At 38.0% G+C, this 24,387-nt stretch overlaps 2 protein-coding genes across 5 annotated transcripts in view; one reads left to right on the forward strand and one right to left on the reverse strand.

Annotated features, from left to right (window-relative positions):
* Positions 1-10,319, reverse strand: part of KNTC1 (kinetochore associated 1) — a 30,242-nt gene extending 19,923 nt beyond the window's left edge. Inside the window, exons 1-25 of one of the 3 annotated variants that reach the window (XM_079322956.1) lie at positions 10,190-10,319; positions 9,746-9,878; positions 9,526-9,646; positions 9,026-9,141; positions 8,644-8,716; positions 8,252-8,329; positions 8,083-8,117; positions 7,748-7,858; positions 6,805-6,898; positions 6,414-6,466; positions 6,039-6,151; positions 5,619-5,673; positions 4,869-4,967; positions 4,480-4,523; positions 4,312-4,377; positions 4,147-4,222; positions 3,852-3,977; positions 3,669-3,758; positions 3,057-3,122; positions 2,608-2,669; positions 2,042-2,153; positions 1,191-1,334; positions 907-963; positions 724-825; positions 368-484 (exon numbers count right to left, since the gene is read on the reverse strand). In XM_079322956.1, coding sequence (XP_079179082.1) covers positions 368-484; positions 724-825; positions 907-963; positions 1,191-1,334; positions 2,042-2,153; positions 2,608-2,669; positions 3,057-3,122; positions 3,669-3,758; positions 3,852-3,977; positions 4,147-4,222; positions 4,312-4,377; positions 4,480-4,523; positions 4,869-4,967; positions 5,619-5,673; positions 6,039-6,151; positions 6,414-6,466; positions 6,805-6,898; positions 7,748-7,858; positions 8,083-8,117; positions 8,252-8,329; positions 8,644-8,716; positions 9,026-9,141; positions 9,526-9,646; positions 9,746-9,871 — 2,136 coding nt within the window. In that variant the 5' untranslated portion in view covers positions 9,872-9,878; positions 10,190-10,319. Of the gene's footprint in view, positions 1-367; positions 485-723; positions 826-906; positions 964-1,190; positions 1,335-2,041; positions 2,154-2,607; positions 2,670-3,056; positions 3,123-3,668; positions 3,759-3,851; positions 3,978-4,146; positions 4,223-4,311; positions 4,378-4,479; positions 4,524-4,868; positions 4,968-5,618; positions 5,674-6,038; positions 6,152-6,413; positions 6,467-6,804; positions 6,899-7,747; positions 7,859-8,082; positions 8,118-8,251; positions 8,330-8,643; positions 8,717-9,025; positions 9,142-9,525; positions 9,647-9,745; positions 9,879-10,046; positions 10,092-10,114; positions 10,152-10,189 lie in introns of those variants that run through there. The other 2 variants (XM_079322957.1, XM_079322958.1) reach the window with 2 other exon arrangements.
* A 56-nt stretch (positions 10,320-10,375) lies between these two features.
* RSRC2 (arginine and serine rich coiled-coil 2) lies at positions 10,376-24,219 on the forward strand. Of its 2 annotated transcripts, XM_079322085.1 has the most exons (11): positions 10,397-10,503; positions 12,981-13,137; positions 13,690-13,733; positions 14,650-14,727; positions 16,332-16,544; positions 17,457-17,600; positions 20,896-21,018; positions 21,115-21,194; positions 21,699-21,931; positions 23,147-23,236; positions 23,556-24,219. In XM_079322085.1, exons 4-11 carry the CDS (start codon positions 14,720-14,722, stop codon positions 23,733-23,735), a joined length of 1,071 nt encoding a protein of 356 aa, XP_079178211.1. In that variant the 5' UTR covers positions 10,397-10,503; positions 12,981-13,137; positions 13,690-13,733; positions 14,650-14,719; the 3' UTR covers positions 23,736-24,219. The 2 variants fall into 2 exon arrangements, with proteins under 2 accessions (XP_079178210.1, XP_079178211.1); XM_079322084.1 differs by lacking the exon at positions 14,650-14,727 and having other exon boundaries at positions 10,376-10,503; positions 16,354-16,544.
* The last annotated feature ends 168 nt before the right edge of the window (positions 24,220-24,387 follow it).

The raw sequence follows: 24,387 nt of genomic DNA on the forward strand, positions 1-24,387 counted from the left end.
CCAGAACAAGAATCCCTCTTTAGCTCAAAAACCCCTTTTATTTACAAAGCTTTTGTTGTTCAGCTGTACTTCTAATTTCTCTGTTGCCAATCCTTGTTCCACAGTAGATGATCTGTAATAACCTGCAAACCACAGAATTTGAGCCACATCTTCTGACAGTGTCTTATATTTATAACCTGAGTTGAAAGAGAATTTGTAACACAACAAATAGTCTTAGCAATTTATGAATGAAAATTTATACATTTCCACAAATTTATATCAACATCCATCAGGATTCCTCTTTTGTTTGACTTTAAATCACATTTTAAGATTCCTCTCCTTTTCAGAAGAAACTGAAAAGCACTTTTCCAAGTGTCTGCAGGGTTACCTTTTCAAAATCACAGAATGCCAGCCTGCAGTTGTATTTTCTGTAGAGAGTTCTCAATTCTTGTAAATCATTTACCAGCTTCTTTAACCTCTGTATCTCTTCACAGTCACCACACCTCTGAAACAGTGTTGAGAAGTGAAAAGTTAGGAGACAAGACCATTAAGAGACTGTCATCAACTTTTAAAAAATCTTTAAATACAAGAAAATTGGAACTTGGTTCTTTCCCTTCATGGAATTAAATCAATCTTCACCAAACCCACCAGTGACCTAATTATCATCCACTCAGTTCTACTCAGCTCTACCATAATCTCTTTGAAGTCTTAGTAGCTAATTCTTTTATTTGTTACATTTCTTACCAAAGGAGTCCACTTGCCAAAAGCTGTCACTCCCAGTTCACCTTGATTTTTACTTGTAAAAAAAATCTCTGCCACCTGGAGTCCATTTTCAGGCCAGTTTGCCTGTCCAAAATAACTGATATTAGCAAACTATATTATATATCTAGAAATATAAGATATGCCAAGTTTCTCAGTATGATTTACCTTGTCAGTTAATTCAAGATTTCGAGCAGCTTGTTCCAGCCACTTTGCTAATATTTTCTGGGAAAAAAAATACAGTTATAAGTAGAGTCATGCTATCTATCAAAGCAAAGTTTTCCATTAGAAACTTCTTTCAAAAGAAATAATTTCAAATGTAAATGCTAGGGAAAAGAATCCATTTCAAAGACAGAGGAACAAGTTCCTGACATTCAGAAGTGTGGAGGTCTGACAGTAAAATCATCTTAGTCTGAGAAAATTGCAATTTACAGTTCTTAAGTCAGTCTCACCTGTCCATCTGGCACAACCCTTCTTGAGAAGGGGATCACATAATTTTTAAGCCACACACAAAGTTCCTTCAAAGGAGCAGGGAAATGGATGGCATTGAACAAATCCTTCAGCATTTTCTCATCAAAGCTGCTTTCAAAATCAGCCTAAAATATTAAACCAGAACAATTACAGATCCATGGAGTATATATTCATCTGACACTCTGTAAAGCTGTTGCACCAATATGAAGAGACAGCAAATTTCACAAATGCAGAGAAAACCTCAGTAGTCATAGAAATTAAATAAATAGCTCTGCTCAGTAAAACTAGAGCTTGATCTTCTTAAAAAAAAGACCTAATTGAAGGAATTTCTTTATTGCTGTTCTATTACTTTCAGACTGATTCTACAGTTCTGTCCTATTAAGAAAACAACAGACATGGAACTGAAAGTGCTGAACTAAAAAAATAACAGCAAACTCACATTAGCTTAAATGTGACAATGAGAGGAAGGAGTTTGTGTGATAATTTTTCAAGGATTTTAAGGCAGGCAGCAAACATTCACTTAAAAATTCTGACAGCTGTGCTTGCAAGAAAGTGAATGGAAAATTACAAGCACTGCAGAATAAATCAAAATGCCATGACTTAGAAATATGAATTTTGGCATCAGAAATATCAGTTTATTCCTAAATCAATAAGAAGTTCAGGTTCCTAAGCATGCAGGTGAACAGGTAATCATTGTGGTAATTGATGAGATTCTGCCAGGCACCTTTGCTTCTCTGAGGAGCTGTTTTGTAACAGCCCTTGTGAAATGAGGCTGGAAAATTGAAGAGATTTAACCCCTTCATAAATCCCAGAGATGTCTGTGCCACCTCACCTGATGCCTAAGCCAGAGGTACTGTGCACAAGCCAAATTTCCTTTTTCCAGCTGAAAAACAATGATCTTGAACATGTCCTCATTATTCAGGAACTCTGTCCAAGCAATGCCACTAGAAGTGAGAGGGGGAAGAAAATTTCTGTTAAAAGTCATTTACAAAGAAATTGTGGGGACAACTTCAAAACTTTTCTACCTAGTGCTGGATGTTGTAAGAAACAACAGGAGCTGCTGTTGTTGATACAAACTTTGTGTTTGTATAAACAACAAACTCCTAGTTTGTACCACCAGGAGTGGTACTTTGTGTTTGTATAAAATCACAATCCCTCCTACACATATTGAACAAACTCCCACCCCCAATTATTTAAGTGGATGTGCAACAGATAATTTGGATGACTCAACCTCTCTGCATTCTCCCTTCTACACAGCACAGCAGGGGAAACTTAAGGCAGAGAAGGAAAAGCTTGAAGTTTAATGAATTAATATTAAAAAACTAGAATAATTTTAAATTCAGTGGTACAGGCTTAACAACCACAATTAAATTTACTTGAAATCTTAAACAAACAAACCTGAATTTCTCCAGTCCAAAAGCTTCATAGAATGTTGTAAGCCTTGCCTGAGCTCTCAATACCTGAATGCAGATGAGATTTAAGGTTAATATCTGGTTTAACATATTGTTTGTTACATTTCATGATTAGAGCACTGATTCTCCTTGAAGGCAGGTGAGGCCAGTTTACAACAGAACTAAACAAGAAACAAAATTAAATACATAAAAGTATTTCAAGAAAGGTTCTGCCTTCAATTTATGGAGCATCTGAAACTGAATCTATGAGTGAAGGAATGGCTTATTTCTGAATTTGTCATTACTGTGGTTCTCTTTCATACTATAAAATATAATTTTGTTTAGACTTTAAAAAAAAATCAGCAGTAGTTCACAGCTAGAATTTTAATTTACAGTTTATACAACTACATTACAATTGTTTATATGACACTGCAGATCCAAGAAATTTGTCCTCACCTCAGCTATGGATACTGGAGCACCATCAGATGGTGGAGCATTGGTTTTACTGTCTTTCTTCAAGATCTGAAAAAAGGACATGGAAGGGTTTGGTTGACAACTCAGAACATGCCAGACAGGACTGTGAGTGCAATAAAAACATGAGCAAAAAGTCAGGACTTCTGTAAATTGAGATTTTACAATGTTAGATTGGATCCAACCTGATCCAGTCTAATCTGGTTGGATTTCTGCATGGATGGAGGATGAGACAGATAATGTGTATCTCTCTGGTTCTGTTTGATAAGACTAAAGTAAAGAAAACAAAGTGACCTACTTTGAGCTTTAGTATGAAAATTAATATTTTAAAAGTACTCAAAAAAAACTTCTACTCAAAACTAAACCCTGCTTTCTGACACAAAAATAAAACTGTGAGCTCTTTTTTTGCCCTTGAGCAGTACCAAGAATGAGGCTGGAACAAGACTTGCTGCTTCTTGTTTGATTACATAGGATTTATAATACCTTTACTTTTGCCTTTTGCAATGACTGTAAATGGTTTGTGCCCCTCTCAAGTTGTACAGAAGGGTGGAATAGAAGTTGAAGAGTAGAAGAAAGAGAAACAAATAAAGCCCTTACTCTGACTTTAGCATAATTCAGCATTTCTCGAGTGGTTTCATACAGTGGCCATGGAGCATTTATGCAATAATTCACAACAAACTGGTTGTCCTGTTTGCATAAGGAAACAACTGAAATTAATTCCAAGATCCTTTATCATTTGAATTGCTTTAGTAAGGAAAGAGGGCAGAAATAAAAACAAACCTGAATTTTTTGCAAATTTTCTTTGGCTTCATTACCAAGGTCCAGCAAACCTTCCTGGCAGTAACTCCCAAGAGAAGCTGAAGCCAGTTTCTCTAAGAGAGTGTTTGCTTTTACTTTGTATACAAGCTGTTTTAAGAAAATAATAAAAGTGAGTTGTTTTATGTAACATTCCACTGCCTTGGTAATATTTGTAATATTTTTAATGCATTTTATTAGATTACAGGGCAGGAATTTATTCATCATTTCAGTTATACTCACTAATCTCAAATGTGTTTATCATGAATTAACAACCCACCTCAACATCCAGTCCAAACTGAGTAGCAAAATTCTCTGCTTCAGTGAATTTGTGTTTGTGCAGTAAACGACTTAGTCTGGGGATGAAATAAAATAAACCACTTGTATGTAAGTCCAGATATTAAAAAATACATATAATACAATGGTTTTTCACAGAAACCAGTACCTATTTTCTGGCAAGGCTTCAGTTAAACTTCTCATCACAACTATAGAAACTGGGTCTTCAGAGGGCCTGAGGATGAGAGGGAACTATGTGAATTTATCAACTCTGTGTGGAAGTAATCTGCTATTTTTATATAATAATGAGCTAGTTACAAACAAAATATTATCTTACATCTGGTGCTTTTCATGAATTCCTTCCAAGAAGTAGATTGTATCCTGCAGTGTGCAATGACAGAAACCATCAGGTGAAATGAAATAAATTCAGAGCATTTTTCTATGCTAAGAGAACTTTAAAAACTTCCCTCAGGAAAAACTGGCAGTGCTATTAAATAGTGCAAGAGACCTCAGACTAAATTTAAATTGTTCAGTTTGCTTCATAATAGGATATTTTCTCTATCCTTTGGGAACATCACAATCTTTCTTTGTCTAGCTCTTGCATAATTTCTAGCAGAAATTGGTTCTAACCTAACAAGAATAACCCAGCACCCTCTTAATATTTACACATATTAAGATAATTATATTTCTTCAAAGAACAACAAAAAAAAAAAAATCAAAACCTACTGTCCAAATCCCACTTTGAACAAGGGAAGAAATGAGAGACACTTCCAGGGAATAGAGCTGTTGCATAGTTGGCAATGCAAAAACCATTAGGCTTCTCATCTATTAAAAAAAAAAAAAAAGAGAAAACAAGCAAAGAAGTCAGAATCACTGCACTGACCAGTGATATTTGCAGATATTTGCAGAATAATTTCTGAATTCTTATGGAATTAGAGGGCAGTATTTGTAGAACTTTTTATGGAATGCAGATTTTCAGTTTGAGGAAGTTTAATGAAGCTTCAGATGTTGCCTCCCTCTCTCTCTAGGCCTATTATACAACAGGTTTAAACTAATATTTAAAATTGTATCATGTTTATCCTGGTATTTTTTCCAGTTGACTGCACTGACTGTACCTGGGGGTAAATGCTGAAGGCAGCAGAGATATTGCTCTAAAGAAATCTGTGAAGGGGTGTAAGATAATAATGGATTTTGCTGCTTTTCCTTGTCTGTCTACCTTAAAAGAACCAAACAAATAAACCCCAAACCATCCATAAAAACCCCAACCAGGGATAGCTTGGCTTGGTCACCACAAGAATCCCAACAACTCTCACTTGCCAGACCCTGATATGTAAATGGCCACATTTCAGTTTGGGCTTATTTGAAAATATTTAATAAAAAAATATTTTGCCACCTCCATCCCTCTTCCCTCTTTTTTTTTTTCTCCTATGGGGAATTGCATAACAATTAGGGAACAGAACATAGAGAAGATTGTACCTGTTTGTCATCTGGCATTGTCATGACAATCAGTTTCACATTGGCAAGCCCTTGCCTAATGAATGAGAAAGAGATAAAAGAAAGCAAAATTTGCTGTATGAATCTTAGGTTAAAACTGTGAAATATTTTTGCTTCTGTATATTAGAAAACGATGCATTCCATGAAAACAAATACATTTAAAAATCCCTTTATATTTTAATATATAGCTCAATAATTTCTTGCACTTTCTCACACTTTAGAACAGTAGTTACACTTTTCCACACATTCTGTTTTAATCTTAATTTTTAGGGAAAGAAATTTCTAACAAGGACATGCTCTTTTGCACCAGCAACTGGGCCAAAATAAAGAAATATTTCACAGAAATCACAGCACCAGACAACTTTTCACTTCTCAGGATTGATGCTGTAACACTTCACTTACCATGTGACTTGAGAGGAATCTGACTCAGTAGTGAGAAGAAATTCTTCAATATGTAATAAAGGCCAATCCCAAATTAGAGTGAGAGAATAAATATCCCATGTGCTTAAGATGTTCTAGATTAAAAAAAAAATGTCATATTTTCCTCATAGAAGATAGTTTTTGAGCAAAATATTACATTTTGTGGCTTAAATAATAAATAGGAGTAGAATTTTAAAAGAACCAACACAGGAAGATCAAGATGCTCTTGATATAAACACAAATAAATATAAACACATTCATTTTACAGAAATTTCACTTTAAATCTTTAAAAATATGTTTAGAAGCTGGTTCAAGAACATTGTAAAGTAAAGATTAAACCAAATCATTACCCCATACCTCTGTATCCAAAACAAACAGCTGATTGTCAAGGACTTGGAGTTTTGCAGCACCTAAAAAATATTAATATTCAGATAAACTCATTGTATTTCTTGAGATATGTATCAGAAGCAAAAACATATTTAAACACACAACCAAGTGTTGGAAACCTTGTGGTTTAACCTCATGGAACTTGCTAGGAGTGTGCAAATTTTAGCTTGAAGAGAATTGTGATGTATGTAACTAAGTCAAACTGCATTTTGAAGTTCACATTTTGGCTGTACCTTTACAGAAATGTTCTGTTTGGTACATGTGAACTTATTAAGAACAATGAAATAACCAAAAAATGAGTACATCCAGCAATTAAATATGAAATCTATGCTTGTTTGTTAAAAGATAAAACCTTCTTTACCTTGGATCAGACTTGAATCAGCAAAACTTTGAGCAGACACCAGGGCATTGGTGGGGTCCACCTCCCATTTGGAGAGCACATAATCACCTTTACCCTGTGAGGAGAGGCAAAGTAAAATAGGGTAAGGCAGAAGATATTTGTCCACTGACATGTTCTGCTTCTACAATTGATCTTTAACTTGGAAAGCTGCAAAACTAAATTTAATTTTATTCCTCTACTGATGTTCAGAAAAATACATTGATTTCTTTATTTTTAATTAAACCTTTTTCACTTCTCCTTCAAGACCAGCCTTTGTTACACTCAGTAGTTTTTGGCTTTTTGAAAACAGGATTTCAAAATATCCACTTCCATTCTCACAGAAGATAAGAGCTGAATGAAATTACACTGGGCCTACTGAGGAAAATCCCATTGAATTCAACAGGCTTCAAAAAATAAACTCAGAACTTGTTTGAAGTCCCAAATTACATTTCAAAGCATGTCTATATTTTAATCTCTTTATTAGTTCCTGTACTTAACTCATGCTTTGTTGAATTAGACCTTTTTATTTTAGCAGGCCTTGTTGAATGAGAACCTGATTGGGAGATTTTTGCCAACTTTTTGGTTCTGCCTGTGAGCTCAAGGATAGTACAGAGCAGGAACTAAGATTTACAAAGATTTACTAAGCTCAGAAACTCAGGGTGAAAATATTTCCCCCTCATCCATCATAACAAAATAACTTTGGAAATGACAACAGTTACTTCCTTATGAGAAAAATTATGGACAGGCTGCACTTTTAAAATTACAGTGAAGGAAATGAAAGGAAAAACAGTGCAAAAAGCTGATGAGCTTCTGTTTCAGGCAGCTGGAGACAAATTTTGTTGCAGATCCAAAAATGCCATTGCTGATCACATACAAATTGTTATGATCACATACAAATTGTCATGATCACATTTTCAGTGCTTACCCCAATTATCAAATGGATTTTGTTCACTGAGCTGCTGATGACAAAATCCTGACAGCCCAGGCTGTGATGCTCTCCTGTGGCAATGAAAGTTGTCTTTATCTGTCCTTGTAACTTGTAGGAGAAGAAGGGATGACAACAAATGGGGAAAAAAAAGAATTGTTTATAGAACCAGTGGATAAAATATCTGCTCATTTCCAAACATGCAGAAAAAATAACAATCACAACAATGAGGTGGAACAATGGGCAGGTAAATAGTCAATGGAATTTACACAGCAAAGTTTGCTTAAAAACTCTGCACTTTTAACAATTTTACCAGTTCTGAAGGTGTTTCTTACTTGCTTTGCTGTAGTCATATCCACCTTCTCAATTGCTAAATTTGAAAAATAAAACAAAATCAGTTATAAATAAACTTTTTCAAAATTTTAGAAAGGCACAAACAGAAAGTTTTTGGGTACAGATCTCACTATTCCCATGAAATCCCAAGGGATCTGTAGCTTATCCTACCTTCCTGTGTTTTACCAAGTGGGACACACATAATGCAGAAACATCCATTGCTTGTCAGAATGAACATGTGATAAACACCTAAAAAACCCAAGAGAAATATTTCAAAATTAAGTATTCAAGAGCAAGTAAAGAGAAGACTTGCCTGTAAATAGGACAGAGAAATAAGTGACCCCAAAAAACATCTGACTAGTAGATGAGACTATTTAAAAAAATAATTAATGACATAAAGAATCTTATACAACTTTGCTTTGCCTTGTGCACATAAAATTAACTTTTCTTTATGCTTTTCTGTATTATTTATTTGTAATCTCTTTCCCCAAGAGTTATTAAAGGGAAACAAAATCATAAAAAATTCAGACAAATGAGGAGAAAAAAAACTATCCAGCTCTTACCTGCATCTTCATTATCTTTAACAAAAAAGAGATTTAAGTAAGTTTTTTCACTTGTAGATTGTTCAACCAAAATCTAAAATGGAAACAGCATAAAGACTATTATTCTGTATTTCACTAAAAAAAAAAAGAAATATTGATCATCAGTTCAAACTTTAAACTATTTTTTTTTTTTAATTAAGGTTCTTTTTTATACATGCAATTCCTAAATGGATTTTCCTTATTCATTATTCATGGGAACAGAAATGCCTGTTTCACCTGTTTGGTGAATATGCGGTCAAAAAGACAAGGATATACTTTGGTATTTGGAAGAATGATTTAAAAACTTCAAGAAAGTCAGAGAACAAAACGTTCTCAGCCAAATGAAGTAGAAAAGTTACTGTACCTTTGTCAGCAAGGTTTGTTTTGATGGGATGTGGATAAGATGTAAACTGCCACTTCTCTCACCAACCACTAGGAATTGTTTGTCTTGACACATACCCACTACATCCACGTTAGTATCTGAAAAGTTCCAAAGAAAAATGTCAGATATTAATATTTGGGTTTTAGGAATAAATATTAACACAAGGGTTTGGACAATAAGCACCCAGGATTTCTTCAAAACAAATGATTTTGACTAAATGAAGTATGGGAAGGGGACTACAAGGAGTGGTTTCATATCCATTATTCCCACTGCAGTAAAAAATTAGAAAACATTTTCATTAAATTGTACTGAAATGGTTTATTGTGTTTAGAAGCCAAATTCGCTTTTTATTAATTAAGTAATTGTTATAATGCCTCCCTTCACAGGCCAGTCAGACACTTGCCATGTTTTCCTGTACAAACCCAGGTATTTTAAAAGCCAGTTTTCACTTGCCCAGTGGAATTCCAAAGGAAAGAACTCACCAAACTGAATGTGCATGAGCAGAGACAGCCCAGCGCTGTCCAGAAGTGCCACAGACCTGTCCACAACAACAACGCTGCCATCCTTGGAGCTGCATGCGTGGAGCTGAGGATTCACAGAGACCTGGGAAGGGGAAGGTTGTTTCACACAGGAGCACTTAGAAAACACAACAAAGAATCCCCGGTAATTATCAAGACAGACAAAAGTTTTGATGGGTGGTACCTTCTCCGAAGATGTGATTTGCAGCAGTGTATCCACCTGGTACAAGGCGGTGCCACACTCGTGTCCCAGCCCCACAGGGAGCTGCCCGGTGTCATCGTTCAGCAGCAGCTCGATATCGTTCCACATCTTTATCCTGGGATAAACATTTCAGGAATATCTTGTAGAACGGACAGCTCTAAAATGTTACATGGCTACAGTAGTTTTAGTACTGTATGAGGGCACTGTGCCAGGACACTCCCGTGCTCTCGGGATCCCAGATCCCCCCACCGGTGACACTCCCGTGCCCTCAGAATCCCCTCACCGGTGACACTCCCGTGCCCTCAGGATCCCCTCACCGGTGACACTGCCGTGCCCTCAGGATCCCCTCACCGGTGACACTCCCGTGCCCTCGGGATCCCAGATCCCCTCACCGGTGACACTCCCGTGCCCTCAGGATCCCCTCACCGGTGACACTGCCGTGCCCTCGGGTACCCCGCGCTCCCCTGACCGCGCCCCCTCAGCCGCTCCCGGGTTTCAATTTGGCGGGAGCCGGGACAGGCTCAACGGGTCGCGGCGGCGGCCAAACCTCCGCGAAGGCGAACGCACCGCCCGGCCCACAAGGCACCGCGCTCCCCCGCGCTCCCCCCAGCGCCACATCCGGGCACCCGCAGTGAGGGCGGGCGGGGCCGCGCGCGATCGCTGTGGCCGCGCAGCCGAGGGAGGTCGAGCGCTGCGAGGACGTTGCTGAGGGCCGGCGGCCCGGGCGCTCGGTCATGGCGGTGAGCGGCGGTCGCTGCCGGGGATTTGGGGCGGGGGTGGCGGGGAAGGGGCTGTGGGGGGCAGAGCCCGGCAGGGCCGGCTCGGGAACCGTGTGCGCGGAGACACAAAATGGCGCCCGCCGCGCCTTGGGCTGCGGCGCCATGATGGGCTCGGGGAGGGGCGGCCGCGCTGCGCCCGCCGCTTCCATCCTCGTCTCCAGAAGTTTCTGGTTCTTTCCTCGCGGCTTGGAGAGAGGACAAGATTCCCTGGGAGTGAGCCCGGGAGGTTCCGTGGCTTTGGGGAGAAGCGCTGTGCCCATACTGGCGTTTCTCATGGCGACTGTGGGGCGAAGCTTCCCTGTGAGGGGAGCGACTTGGTGTCTGTTCCACGTTAAATTTTAGTTTCTCTCCTTTTCTTCGCCCTTTTTCTTTGTGTTTGGTCACAGGCTCTTTTGCGTTCAATTAGTTCTCTCACATTTTGCTTTTTGTGGTTAATATCGATGGGAAATGCCTCTGCTGTAGTTATCACCGCCCTTCATGTTCAAGTAGGGTCTAAGTGTGGCTTTATTTTCCCTAAAATAATTGTGTGATCTGGTAATGTATAAAGCTATTTCACCCCTAACTGGGTTGAAGAATCAGTAAGACTTATCAGACAGTTAACCTGATGTGGTTAATTTTTTCAAAAGTTGTTAAATAGTTTTGAGTGTAAAAAAGCCCCAGAAGCAAAAAAAAATGAGCTAACAAACAAGGCTTAAGTGATAAAACTTTTCAAAGTTGGCTTTAAGCCTTTTGCAATGTCTGATCTGGTAATTAAAGTTCTTGTCTTGAAAGTTTGACTAGTGGTGAAACAGAACAGGGGGAGTGTAAACTTCTGGAGAAGATGAATTATTAATTTATTTTTTCCTTGGTTATGTAACTTTGATACCAGAGTAAGATATCTTTTTCTGTAAAAAAACCTGTAATTATGTACTTTGATTTTGCACTTAGATTAAAGATACTACTGCTATATTTAGAGGTTCCCCTGAAGTGTAGGTGAACATCTTATTCAAGGTAACACTGAGCCTGTAGCCAGTCTGAGAACAGAATAATCTCAGTGAATTTTGTCAGGTTTTTAATTGCTCTTCTTTTTCCTAGTGCTGAGATTTCCCTCAGGTGCAGAGCACAAGGGCACTAATGAGCAGCACTGTGTAAATAATGAGATTGGGAGCCTTGGAAAATGTGGCAGTGGGTTCAGTTTCACTTGGATAGTGTGTTTTAAATTTCAGCTAATTAACATTCATAGCTGGTATTCTCAAGTAACTTCAAAGTATAAACAGTAGTAGCTTAAATATAAATCGAAATATTTACCTGTAGTATGTAATGAAGAAAGTCTGCTATTTGCACACAATATATTAATTACAATTTGTAATATCTGTTGTGGCTTAAGAAAAAGTAACTGCTTTGTTTTCAGAGCAGTGGATATGCATGAGCATTTCAGAGGTTTTCCCATGTTTTGTTCAATTTGGAAACTGTTCTGCCAGTTGCAGCTGGTGGAAAACTGCAAGTCAAAGTCCTCTGCTACATTAAATTATCTTCTGAACAGCAATTCTGGGCCAAATGTTTCCTTAGTGAGGTTTTCCAGAAGGTTTGATTGTCACTGGCACTGAGGAGTTCAGAGCAAGAGCAGTGAACCTGTAAAATCATTAATGGGAGCACATTTCCTCCTCAGTGTGTGCTTTTCCACTCTGTTCCTTTCAGCACTGTTCACCAGTTCTGCTCATTTACTTCTCACACGCTCAGTCACAAAATATCTTGATTCCACAAGATCAATTTTTGGATTTAATCCTCCTAGAGGATGGTCTTGGTTTTCATTACCTGAGGAAAATGTGATCTTGGAAAACAGGTGTGGTGACCTGTGTGTGCTCTCATACAAATAAATATTTTTGCAGAGGTACTGTTGAGTGTTTCCTCATTCCAGAGTGACCTGTCCAACTGTAACACCTCACTGCATTTCCTTCAGAGTTCATTCCATGCTTCAGAACACTCTGGGGATTTTGTGCTGGGCCTCAAAAATGCCCAAACTCATCAGGTCACTCAGATCTGTTGGGACAGCATTGAGCTTAAGTAATCCTGGAAATGCTAAAAAGTGATTGAGCTACAAACATAATTTGGAGAAAACTCAGAGTTTAGTGGTAGTGGTAGTCTTAGTCTTAAAAGTACATAGGAAAAGTAAAGTACAGTTTAACAAAGTGAGAGAGCAAAATGTGAAGTTTATATCAGTTCTCTTTATTAAAATCTTGAAAACTCAATCTGCATGCAGCTACACAGTTTACTACAAGTCTGTAAAGCTTTTGCCTATGTATGAGGTAAACAGCAGTGTCTTTACAAAAAAAAAAAAAAATTAGATATATCTAATATCATGCAGAGAAAGCATATTAAGACATACAAAGATAAATTGCTTTTTTTTCTTGGTTTTCAGTCCTAACCTTCTGTTTCTTAAAAATTCTGTCCTTGTGTAGGGTAGTGATACAGAACGAGATGGAGTAGCCCCAGAAAAATCCTCTCCAGAAAGAGAGAAGAAAAAGGAACAATCAGATGCCTCCAGTTCTCCCAGAACATCAAAGCATCATTACTCCAGATCACGCTCGCGGTCACGGGAGAGGAGACGGAAGTCAGGTATGCTCCTGATGGAAGCAAATTCCTTGTGGAGATGAATTCTCTGAGAAGCAATTTTGGGAAAAATAGACTGACTTAGCCCTAGTAACTTGTTAGAATTGGGAGAAAATAGATCTACTAACTTTTGAGGTGTATCCTAACTATTGAAGTTGTTGAGGGAAAAGGTTTTGTCGTTGTTGAAGGAATTGGGGAGTGGGGGGCAGAGTCAGACCACATCAAACAGGAAACTGTCTCATTTTGTTTCCTTTTGATTAGATAAGCATAGACTGGGATACTTCTGCATAGTTACAGTCAGAATAAGGTTACGTGGCAGAAGAACATGATTGGAGTATGATGTTAAACACTGTTAGTTTTAGAGCTTAAATAAATGCAAAGCACTGGGATTAGCAGCCACAGTTTGCTTTCTGCAATAGCTACTCAGTAAGTAGCTGTTTGCTTTTTGAATCTTGACTTCAAGGGATGGAATAATTGAAAGAAGCTAGAAAGATTATAGCCAGAGAGTATGATCTCTTCTATATCTTGGTAAATGACAGTAAATGTTTTCTTCTCCAGATACTGAAGGAAGAAAACACAGAAGCCGCAGCAGAAGCAAAGAGGTAATTAACACTTTGTAGTGTTTAGGTAATTGTACTTCTTAAAAAGTATCTTGTAGTAATGCACATATGTGTAAACTTTTATAAATGACTTTATGGTAAGTACAAGAAATTGAAAACTTTAAGCTTAAAATGGATATGGAGAGCCTTTCATAGTGAAGCATGATTGCAGCCATCATGTTGACAAGGTAATAGTTTTGTAGAAAATGCTTTCAGAAACTAGTAACTTAATTTCTTTCTTTTCTTTTTTTTTTTTTTTTTTTTTTAATTTTTGTGGAAACAGCCAAAAGAGAGAGTTCGTGTGGAGAAATAGAATGGTGTTCTTGATCACTTTTTACAGAGCTTCCATTATCCAAAAGCCTTGGGTGGCTTTGTTCCTGAACAGTGTTCAGGACTTTGAATAATAGATACCTGTCTACTTAGGTGTATTAAAAATAATTCCCCACCGGACTGAGCTCTGTTTATTGCATCCTTTAATTGTAAACGCTGCCATAGCTTGGCAACCAAGCTGAGTCAGCTGGAAATGTGACAGTAGCAGCAAAATTTCAGAGGGCTGTCTCTTAAAATAAATGAATAAGTGTGTGTGTGAATATATAGGGGAGTGAGAAGAGACAGCATCAATAATGCCTTAAAAATAACTGGCTCACACACCAGAGAAGAGCTGAAACAAGCAAAGCAGGAGCATCAAAATAATCATAAAGAAGCTTAAGCCATGTGGGGCAAGAGGCTGGGATAGATAAGGCACTTTTTAACCTCAGACCTGGGTCAGGAACTTCTCCTTCCCCCATTCCAATGGAAGCTCTGTTTAAAAAAAAAAAAAAAAAAAAGGAGGAAAGAAAAATCTAGGCGAGTTTTTGTGAAATTGAATAATTTATTGTTTAGCTCACATGATAACATTTCTATAATAAATCATACTCAGCGTGCTAATGCGCGAAGAGACTGAACTGAAGACGCTGCAGACTCAGATAGCAAAATTATAAGCCTACTTCATGATAAGGTAACTATTAGTCATTCAAACTCATATTTCCCTTAAAAATTATCTTAAATCCGTTATGGGATATAATGGTGGTTTTATTACTAAGTGTGTGTCTGAAAGATGTGATAAAAAAAAAATCTAAGACTCTGTTTAGTTATTAGAAAAAAGTGTTTAAGATCATGTCCAGTGCTTGCCAGGTTGTTGGATCTAATCTTACACAATTTATTTAGCAGCTTTTGAGTTTTGCAGAGTGAACAGATGAGAAATGATCTCCCACTGTAGATGTACTGTTGTCATTCATTTGCAGGATTAAGCTCTGTCTGTAGACTAAATGCTGAATATCAATTCTTCTAAGTATGTATGTGAGAACAGCTGCTTACATAAATATCTAGTTAAAATTAGTGTACAGGTAACCTCAGATATAGCAACTGATTATTAAAGGAGCTAAGAATAAAATACTGTGAAAGCAGGAACATTATCTGATATTCTTACTTATTTGAAGGACAATAATAAATATATTTAGAAATGGACACATATTAATGAAGAATTAGGCTTGGGCAAGTGGGTAGAAATCAATTACAGCATCTTCTCCAGATTCGAGAGAGTTGTGATGGAAGAAAAGATTTTATGAGTAGTTAACAGATTTAGATAGCAAGAAATCCAAACAACTTTTCAATAATTGGGGTTTATCTGAAACGAATCATGCTTAGTTTGTGACTTGAGCAAAACATTATTTAAGCAGAAGACTTAAGTGGGCTATGCTTTTCTGCTAGAAAGGTTTCAAAACACACTGGATATATTAAGAAAGGGTGTTGATGTCACGACTTAGTCTCTAAGGAAAGCACTGGCAAAAATCAGGCCTGACCTTGCTAAATATTTTTGGCATTGCAGCTATAAAAAGGAATCTTTTTTTTTTTTTTTTTTTTTTTTTTTAAAGGCACTTGCAGGCAGGAATTGCGGTATAGTGGAGCAGCATATCTGTAATTTAAAACTACTGTGGGAAGTCTGAGTGATGCATGTTCATTTGAAATATTAAAATGGGATGTCAGCCATGTAAATTACCACTTTGCTTTTTAGAAACTGTTGGAAGTTACTGAAGAGAGTTTTGCTCTAGAAAATGATTACCTAATAATGAATAGATGATTTTTTTTTTTTTTTTTTGGTTCTGTAAGCAAAATAGTTTGTCTGGAACTACATGTGGATTTTAGTAACTTACTACATGGAAGACTCAGTCAAATGTTAAATAGTCACTGCAACTGTGTTTATATATATGCATATTCATAAATTGTCAGGTTCTTTAAGATAGGTACTTAAGTGCTTGGAATGAAGACAGTAACTGAAAATGACAGGTTTTTTTTATTACAATGCTGTGAGTCTTACAGAGAAACACTGTAAAGATACCTGGATGGATACCTTAAAAATACTTTATATACAGTGGGAGGAGGGAAAAGGGGGAAAAATTATAGTGTACTTTTGCAGCTTTGGGTAGTTGGTGGCATTAGGTAAAGCAGCTGTGGCTCATGATTGAGTCACACTCCTAAGGTTACTAATGTTGCATCACAACTTAGCATTTTTATCTTCTGATACCCATACTAACTCTCTTTGTTGCACTATTTTCCTGAAAGAACCAACTTCTTCTTAAAACAGGCAAGAAGACATGAATCCAAAGAGAAGTCCTCCAAGAAGCACAAATCTGAAGACCACAATGACAAAGAGCATTCTTCTGACAAGGGAAGAGACAGCCTAAATTCATCTGAGAATGGTGAGGAGAGGCATAAACGCAAAGAGAGGAAATCATCCAGAGGGAGGAGTCATTCCAGATCCAGGTCTCGGGAAAGGTGAGTTGTTACATGTGATCATTGTGGGAGTGCATTTCCAAAAGACATGTTTGGAATTACTGTAGAGTTCTGAAATACAGCTGAGTTCCATTCCTGACTTAGTGTGAAGCATCAGCTTATATTGCATGTTTCAGTTTTCACTGGGTAGTGCATTTGCAGATTGATTTGAAATAAAATTACAAAATAGCACTATGACTTTATGTAGGGATGTGTCTCACATTTATAATTAGTATAGAAAATATTAAATGGAGTATTAAATGTATTTAATGTATTGTCAGTGACAGGAAAGCAAATACACCTTATGGTAACATTGCTCTTTACCTCCCAAGTCATGAGTTTCCTCAGAGGGGGTGCTGGCCAATCCCCCTTGCCTGGTAGCCCACCCAGCAGGTTCTGAGGGTAGGAAAATTGCCTGGGACAAGCAGGCTACTGCCAGCAGGATTTCTGCCTTTGTAGCTGAGGGATGTACAAGGAATAGGGTAGCAAAGGACAGGCTTTGGCTAATGACAGGATGTGACTCACAAGCTGCAACTCTGGCACCTCTTCCCAAAGGTCTCAGAGGAGCAGAGTTGTGTGCCTTTGGGTTTGAAACTGCTGCATCAGATTAATTAGGCTTTGTATTTGTTTTGAGATGTAACTTCAATGAACATCTAAAAATAGCAGTATTGATGAGTATGGTTATTTACAGACACTGTGCAGCCCAGTTGTGGCTGGGGGGGGGGGGGGTTTGCTTCCTTTCCCATTTCATCCCTTAGCCTGTTCTAGGCATGAGCATTTCCATGTGTAGTTTGCAGTCTCCCCACCTTGCCTGATGCATTGTGCCCTGTGGTGACAAACCCACGTGTAAGTCCCTAAGTACAAACTGCATTTGAACACAAGAACACGTGTAAGAATTCGGGGCGTGTGTTTCAGACGTCATCGTAGTAGAAGTCGTGATAGGAAAAAATCCCGATCGCGCAGCAGAGAGAGAAAGCGACGCATCAGATCTCGCTCTAGATCAAGATCTAGACACAGACATAGAAGTAGAAGTAAAAGCAGAACTAGGAGCAGAAGCAGGTAAGTGTTACCTTCTGTATGTATGTGGTGGTGTTTGGTTGGACAGTGTGTGCTGGGCTGATGGGAAGGGTTTGCCAGTTAATGTCTGTTCAGTGCAGTTAAATGGTGTTGGCTTTTTCTCAGCTGTCCTGAAAGTGGGTTCAGGATTGGGTGGTTTGCTTGGCATTATATTTGTCCTAGACAGCTGAAGCATCTCAAGCTCTTGGCTTCTTATAGTGTGACTTCTTGTTAGCAATAGTATTTAAATGGGAAGAACTGAAGAGCAAGACACAGGTGACCCTTTCCTGTGTTTGATACAATAGTAGTGTGGTTGGCATGCTGCTGTATTTATCCCTTCAGTTTGTGTACATATGATAAAAGGAAAGCTTAACTGGGAATCACTAGCTGTCAGAGCAGATACACAGATCAGAAGCTCCACAAAGTTAATATAATTTTTCTGTGAAGTGGCAATGGTGTGGTGTTAAGGTAAATTTTGGTTCAGATGGGTTAGTTCTGAGATTGGTGATTACCAGCTCCTCTTTGTCAAGTTCAGTTTGAGAATATTTATCACATTAATTTTTCTCCCCAAGTGCTTTGATTTCTTCCTTAAATTCTAGAAGCACTTGATCCAGACTGTACTGGCTTGGTCTGGGTCTGTTTGGCAGAGCTGAGATTCCATAACTCACCTGGGATGTGCTGGAGTGGCCACTTTCATCACTGTGTAGAAGTTAATGTTTTTCAGTACTGATAATGCAATCAGTATTTTGGTGTGGAGTCTGTATCATCTTTGAATTCTTAATGGCCTGTAAGATTTTCTGAGTGGTGGAGCTGCAATACAACTTAATCACTGCTACAGATGTTTTGTTGAAAATAGTTTCAATGAAAATCAGTGTACCTGCAGAGCTCCAAGAAAGTGTTGGACTGTTCCAGTTCTCTCAATAGTGTTTTCACCAGAATATTTTTAATTGTTCTACGACTGGTTATGACTACTCAGCATTGCAGTGGAACATTGGAGTCTTAACAATCACACTCATGTAATGCTACAACATCTCTTGTGAAACTGTTCAGAAGATTTACCTTTCTGAAGAAGTAGTTGAATTACATGGTTTGTGTCATATTTTTGACAGGCACTTTCTACTAAACATTGAGCTGGGGTGAGTAGAGCTGGGTCTGCAGTTGGTACACATTACTTGAATTTAATGGTATTTGAGCTACATTCAGCATGTTGTGCAAGGCTTCAGCTCCTCATTTTTTCCTGTTACTGTAGATAATGTGCTCTGTTTAAAAGTCACTTTGAACATGGTGTGTCAAGGCTCCATGAAAACTTCATGTTTCAGAATAGATTTTGGCTTCTACAGTGGAATTCAAATTACCTGAAATATCAAATGTGGGAAGAAAAAGTAAAGGATAGTCATAGCTTAGAAATTTCTCCAACTGGAAACAGACCTTATGGGATGCTGGTGGACATACTGCAGGAATCCTTTTCTTTTACACAAATCATAGAGAATGGAAGTAAATGAGGCATAAGTTTTTTGTTATCTGCAGCTGGAGAACTTCATCAAGTTCAGGGCTCAGACAAAGGCTAGAAAAGAAGGTGACTTTTGGGACAATCCTCAAGGCAAACTCAGCACAAGCCAGATAAATGTGATGTGCACATCTGCCCTGTTAAAACTCACCTGTGAAAGGAATTCCCTCATTCCTGACATGCAATTTTTGTTTTATAACAGTGAACAGGCTGTCACAGAAGCATTTGTAAAGAGCAGAGCTTCACCTTCTCTTGATGGTTCTTTGCATAACCTTAAGCTCAGATTTTCAAATGATCTGTCCTCATGGGCATTTAAACCAATCTTTTGTTTTTTGGGTGCATAGAACCTCCTGACAGTTTTCAGTGGCTCTGATTAAATGCTAGGTGGAAAACGTGACACCAGCTGCTTGTTTCAAATTGAAATACTTCAATACAAAAGCTCAAATATTTATTTCCTTGATGTTTACCAGTGCAATAAAGCATCACAGACCAAAGACAAGACCAAACAACAATAGTCAGCACGGGGAAAAATGAAGGTATCTTTGAAACATGCATTACATCTTATCTCAGGAATGCAGATCTGTCACTTCCCAGTGCCTGAATCTGCATCTTGTCATCTTCTCTGAAAAGATAAGTCTTGCCTCCTTTGTATTCTACCAGATTTGTAAACAAGGATCTTTTTGTAACTGCAGTCTGCATTTTGTGATGTTCATAGATGGTGCCCAGGGTGCAAACAGAAGAAGGAGAATTTCTGAATGCCATGGAAGGTGGCTATTGTGAAGTTAGCCATTATCCTCAGTTAGCTGTTGCCCCAAATGGGTGATAAAAACATCTAAGTTAAAAAATTACAAAAAAAAATCTTTGTGCATCTCAACTTACTGATTATGGCAAATCTGAGAGAAGTGTGAGTGATATTTCCTGTAAATTTATCTTTGTTGAGCACTTCCAGTGCTTATAACTTCTTTGTTTGAAACACCAGTGTCACAGGCTTAAACTGGGATAAGCCCTTCTCTTGTACTGTAGATAATTATGATCCTGACACAAAGAACTGCTGCTCATAATACTTTTTATGTCTTTTGAGTAGCTGTTTTTTAGATGGGATTGTATGTCCTAAGAATGACTGGAGGTGGGGAGAATGTTTGTTAGTAAATAAGAGTTGAACTGAATGTTTTGGTATTTTGCTTAAAATACATTTTAGCTGGGTTCTTTTCAGATGATCAGGCTCCAGGTAATTCATGCTTCAGAGTTCTGTTTCCAAGAGAAACCAAGAAAAATCACATGTTCAGCATAGTAAACTCCCTCAAAGCACATTTAGGGAAGGGTATACAGAGGGGAGAGTAATAGTAATTTCCTGAAGTACTATTCCACTTCTTAAATTGGGCCTCTTCAAAATACTCCTTATTAACATAATTACAGTGCTTTGAGATCTCTTATGGTTTTAAAGCATTCTTCTAGCTTGATTAATTCAAGTTCTCTTGCAATTTTTACCAGAAATTAGATGATTTTTTTTAGAATTTAGGATCTCTAGAGCAGATCTATTTGTTCTGAGCACTGAGTATGAGAGGCTAAATGAATACCCAGAATTGCACATTCTGCTACAGCTGGAAATCTTCAGTTTTAGCTCTGTGTTCTCACAAAGCAACCGTTGTAGTATAAACTCTTGACAGCTTTTCTTGAGAACTCCAAATAAATCATAAAGCAAATTTTCCATGCTGTGATCAAATACTTTATGAAATATTAAGCTGCACGTGTACCTTCATTGTTTTAACAACTGTTAAAATTTGGTTGCAGAGAGAGAAAGAAAAGAATTGAAAAGCCGCGAAGGTTCAGCAGGAGCCACAGCCGCAGCCCGAGCCCGCCGCCTTTCCGGGGACGGAACACAGCTATGGATGCTCAGGAAGCCTTAGCCAGAAGGTCAGAAATGGTGCTGGATTTAATCAGGTGTGATGTGAATTAACTCCTGATGTTGATTTTGCATGTCTAAATATTTTTATTTTTGTGTACCTCTAGGCTGGAAAGAGCAAAGAAATTGCAAGAACAGAGAGAGAAGGAAATGGTTGAAAAACAGAAGCAACAAGAAATGGCTGCAGGTAGTTAATGTGTATCAGATTAATTCCTGAGCAATAGTGTGAGTGGAAGATAGATTAACTTGTGTTAAAGTAGAGTGTTGCAGTCTTATCCAATAATTGGGCAGGTTGTCTTTATTAAGAAACTCAAGAAGAACTAGGAAATGTTATAAAAAAACCAAAATCCTAACAAAAATGATTGAGATTTCTTATTACTTGATAATGTACAAGTAAAATGTTGTATGTTGGGCTGTTAAATGATTTCATGATGGCCATTGGGCTGCTGCTTTCTCAGAGGTGTTCAGAGCCACAAGGTGCATTTCTGGTTTACTGAAGTTACTGGAGATGTGTTCCTTAGTTGAGAATCACATTAATTTTATCACACATTTGTTATCTGTGCACTTCCAACTTCTATTGAAGGGAAGTGTTTGAGGGGTTTGGCTTTTTTGTTGGGTTCTGGGGCAGGTTGGTGGTTGGATTGTTTCCCAAATTCCAAGTTCTCTCTAGCAAGTTCCCTTTGTTCCTCAGCTGCTGCAGCCACAGGAGGCTCTGTCATCAACGTCGCCGCTCTGCTGGCATCAGGGACACAAGTGACCCCTCAGATTGCCATGGCAGCTCAGATGGCAGCACTCCAGGCCAAGGCACTGGCAGAGACTGGCATAGCTGTGCCCAGCTATTACAACCCAGCAGCAGTGAACCCCATGAAATTTGCTGAGCAAGAGAAGAAGAGGAAGATGCTTTGGCAAGGGAAAAAGGAAGGGGTAATGTTGGCTTTTTTTACCTTTGTGAGCTCATTTGGGAATATCTGCACTCAGTTTAAGGATGCTGATGAATGTTATTTCCAGCTTTCATGTCTCATAGCAAGTTTTGCTATCAGCCTGAAGTAAAAACTTCAGTAAAATGAGGAGTTGGGCTTTGATGACCCTTCCAACTCAGAATATTCTGTGATTTAGGAAAGGATTAGGATAATTAGTCCTTCAGTGGTAAATAGTTGTGACACAAGACTGAAGGAAACTCCAAATGTCATAAAGCTTCAGAGGTACAGTTGGATCTTAGTGTTACTTTTGTGAGTTTATCTACATGTAACTAAACATCAAATCCAGATGGTCCCTCTTAACTGGGAGGGATGGCTAAGGTATGGAATGTATAACCTTTCTGACACTGTAGAGATTTCTCATGTGGTGGTTATGTCCTCTCCAACTACAAATTTCAAAGACAAGTCTGCTGACCTTGCTGGTAACTTTTCAGGAGCAGAGTAATGTAATTAATGCTAACAAAAACCATAAACACAAATAAGCCTTCAAACTTTTGTGCTCTGTCAAATTTGCTTTTGCAATTACTGAAGCAAGGAAGGCATCTCTCACAGTTGCTTTTTCAGAAAATTGCTGGATTTCAGTAGACATTTTGCCTGCTGATACTGTGGAAAAATTGACCACTTTAATATTTGTATTTTTATCTTCTGTTGCTGTGATATAGAACTGTTTGTTAGGCTGGTTTCCATCTTGCAGCAGTTATGCAACAAGCTCTCTTACCTTTACAGACTGTTCCACAAGATGTGAAAAACAAGCCAGTTCCCATGGCAATGGTGGGGGACAAAAGGGAGGGCAGGAGAACCCTGAATGCTCTCTAGGGCAGTTCTTCCTGAATTGTGCTGTATATTGATTAATTGCAAAAAAACAAATTCACTTTTCCATAATTTATTTCAAGCCTGAGTTCCAGCCTTTGGAAGTTTATAAGGAAGGAAAATACTTGTGTTTTGAACACCATGGTTAGGTAGACTTCCTCACAAAGAGCTCCTGTGAGGATGCTGCAGGAGAAATGGCAGACTTGGAAACCTTGTATTTCTAGTTGTGGTACAGAAGGGGTTTGTCTTTAGCACTGCTCCTTTGCTTGCTGCTGTCTTGTGCTGTTAATGGAATCTTACATAAAAAGTTGACACATGTTTTTTGATTTTTTTTTTTTTTTGATCTGAACAGGATAAATCACAGTCTGCAGAAATATGGGAAAAACTAAATTTTGGAAACAAGGACCAAAATGTCAAATTCAGAAAACTGATGGGCATTAAGGTAAAGAATTCTGGATATGTAATTAAGTTTATTAATTGCAGGATAATGTTTCCACTTTTTATTTTAGTGTACCTTGGCCAGTAAAGATTTTAAGTTAACCTGGTGTAGTTAAAAGCTTTTAAGTATTTAGTAACTTCAGAAGCAGCATCTAAATCTGAATTTAATTCAAAAAGCAAGTGGGAGAAGGCCTGTGTGTTTCTTAACAGAGGAAATCATATCTAGAACGTTACAGCAATAAACCCAAATACTTGAATTCTTATTCTTGTAAGAATTTGTGACCCTCACTTGGCCAGAGCTGATTTTTGTGTTGTGTTTCCAGAGTGAGGATGAAGCTGGCTGCAGTTCTGTGGATGAGGAGAGTTACAAAACACTGAAGCAGCAGGAGGAGGTGTTCAGAAATCTGGATGCACAGTATGAAATGGCAAGATCACAGACTCACACGCAGAGAGGAATGGGCTTGGGGTTCACATCTTCCATGCGAGGAATGGATGCAGTTTGAAAAATGGAAAAAACAAAACAAAACAAAAAAAGGCTGTTTTGAAGTTTGGGACTGTGGAAGGTTCTTGTTCACATGTTGGGTCCTTGTTCACCAAAAAGCTAGCATTCTAGCTTGCATGGGTGTTGCATTGACTTTAATTTATTGAAAAATACAATTTTTTTTGTAAATATCAGATTAGTGATACTGGTGTTAGTGTTGTAATCAGGTTATACCCACTTCCATTAAACTTGACAGAACTAGAGGAGGACAGTATTTTTTAGTTAAAGTTCTACTTTTCAAACCAAGCAGCAGATGGGATGAACTCATACATGGATATTTCGTGTCCACTGTCTTGTGTACTTTTGTACTTTAACCTTGTACAGTTATTTTCAATTCTTGAAACATGAAAGAAACATTGTGTAGATGTTATTTAGCGGTCTGGGCCAATAGGCACATAATCCAGTGCAAAAAAACTGGTTAATAATAAAGACTTTTTTTTCTCTAAGGTCATATAGTAATTTTTTTTTGGGGTCAAACTCTCATAAGCCAGTTAAGGGAAAACTTAAGGAGGTTTTGCTTTGGTCCTTTTGAAGTAGGATTTGCATAAAATATTGCAATGAGGGGCCTTGCTGCAGACGCTCTATTTCAGATACTTTTGTCCTGCACGTTGCTG

This window comes from Erithacus rubecula (genome assembly GCF_903797595.1).
Source record: "Erithacus rubecula genome assembly, chromosome: 19".
Lineage (NCBI taxonomy): Eukaryota > Metazoa > Chordata > Aves > Passeriformes > Muscicapidae > Erithacus > Erithacus rubecula.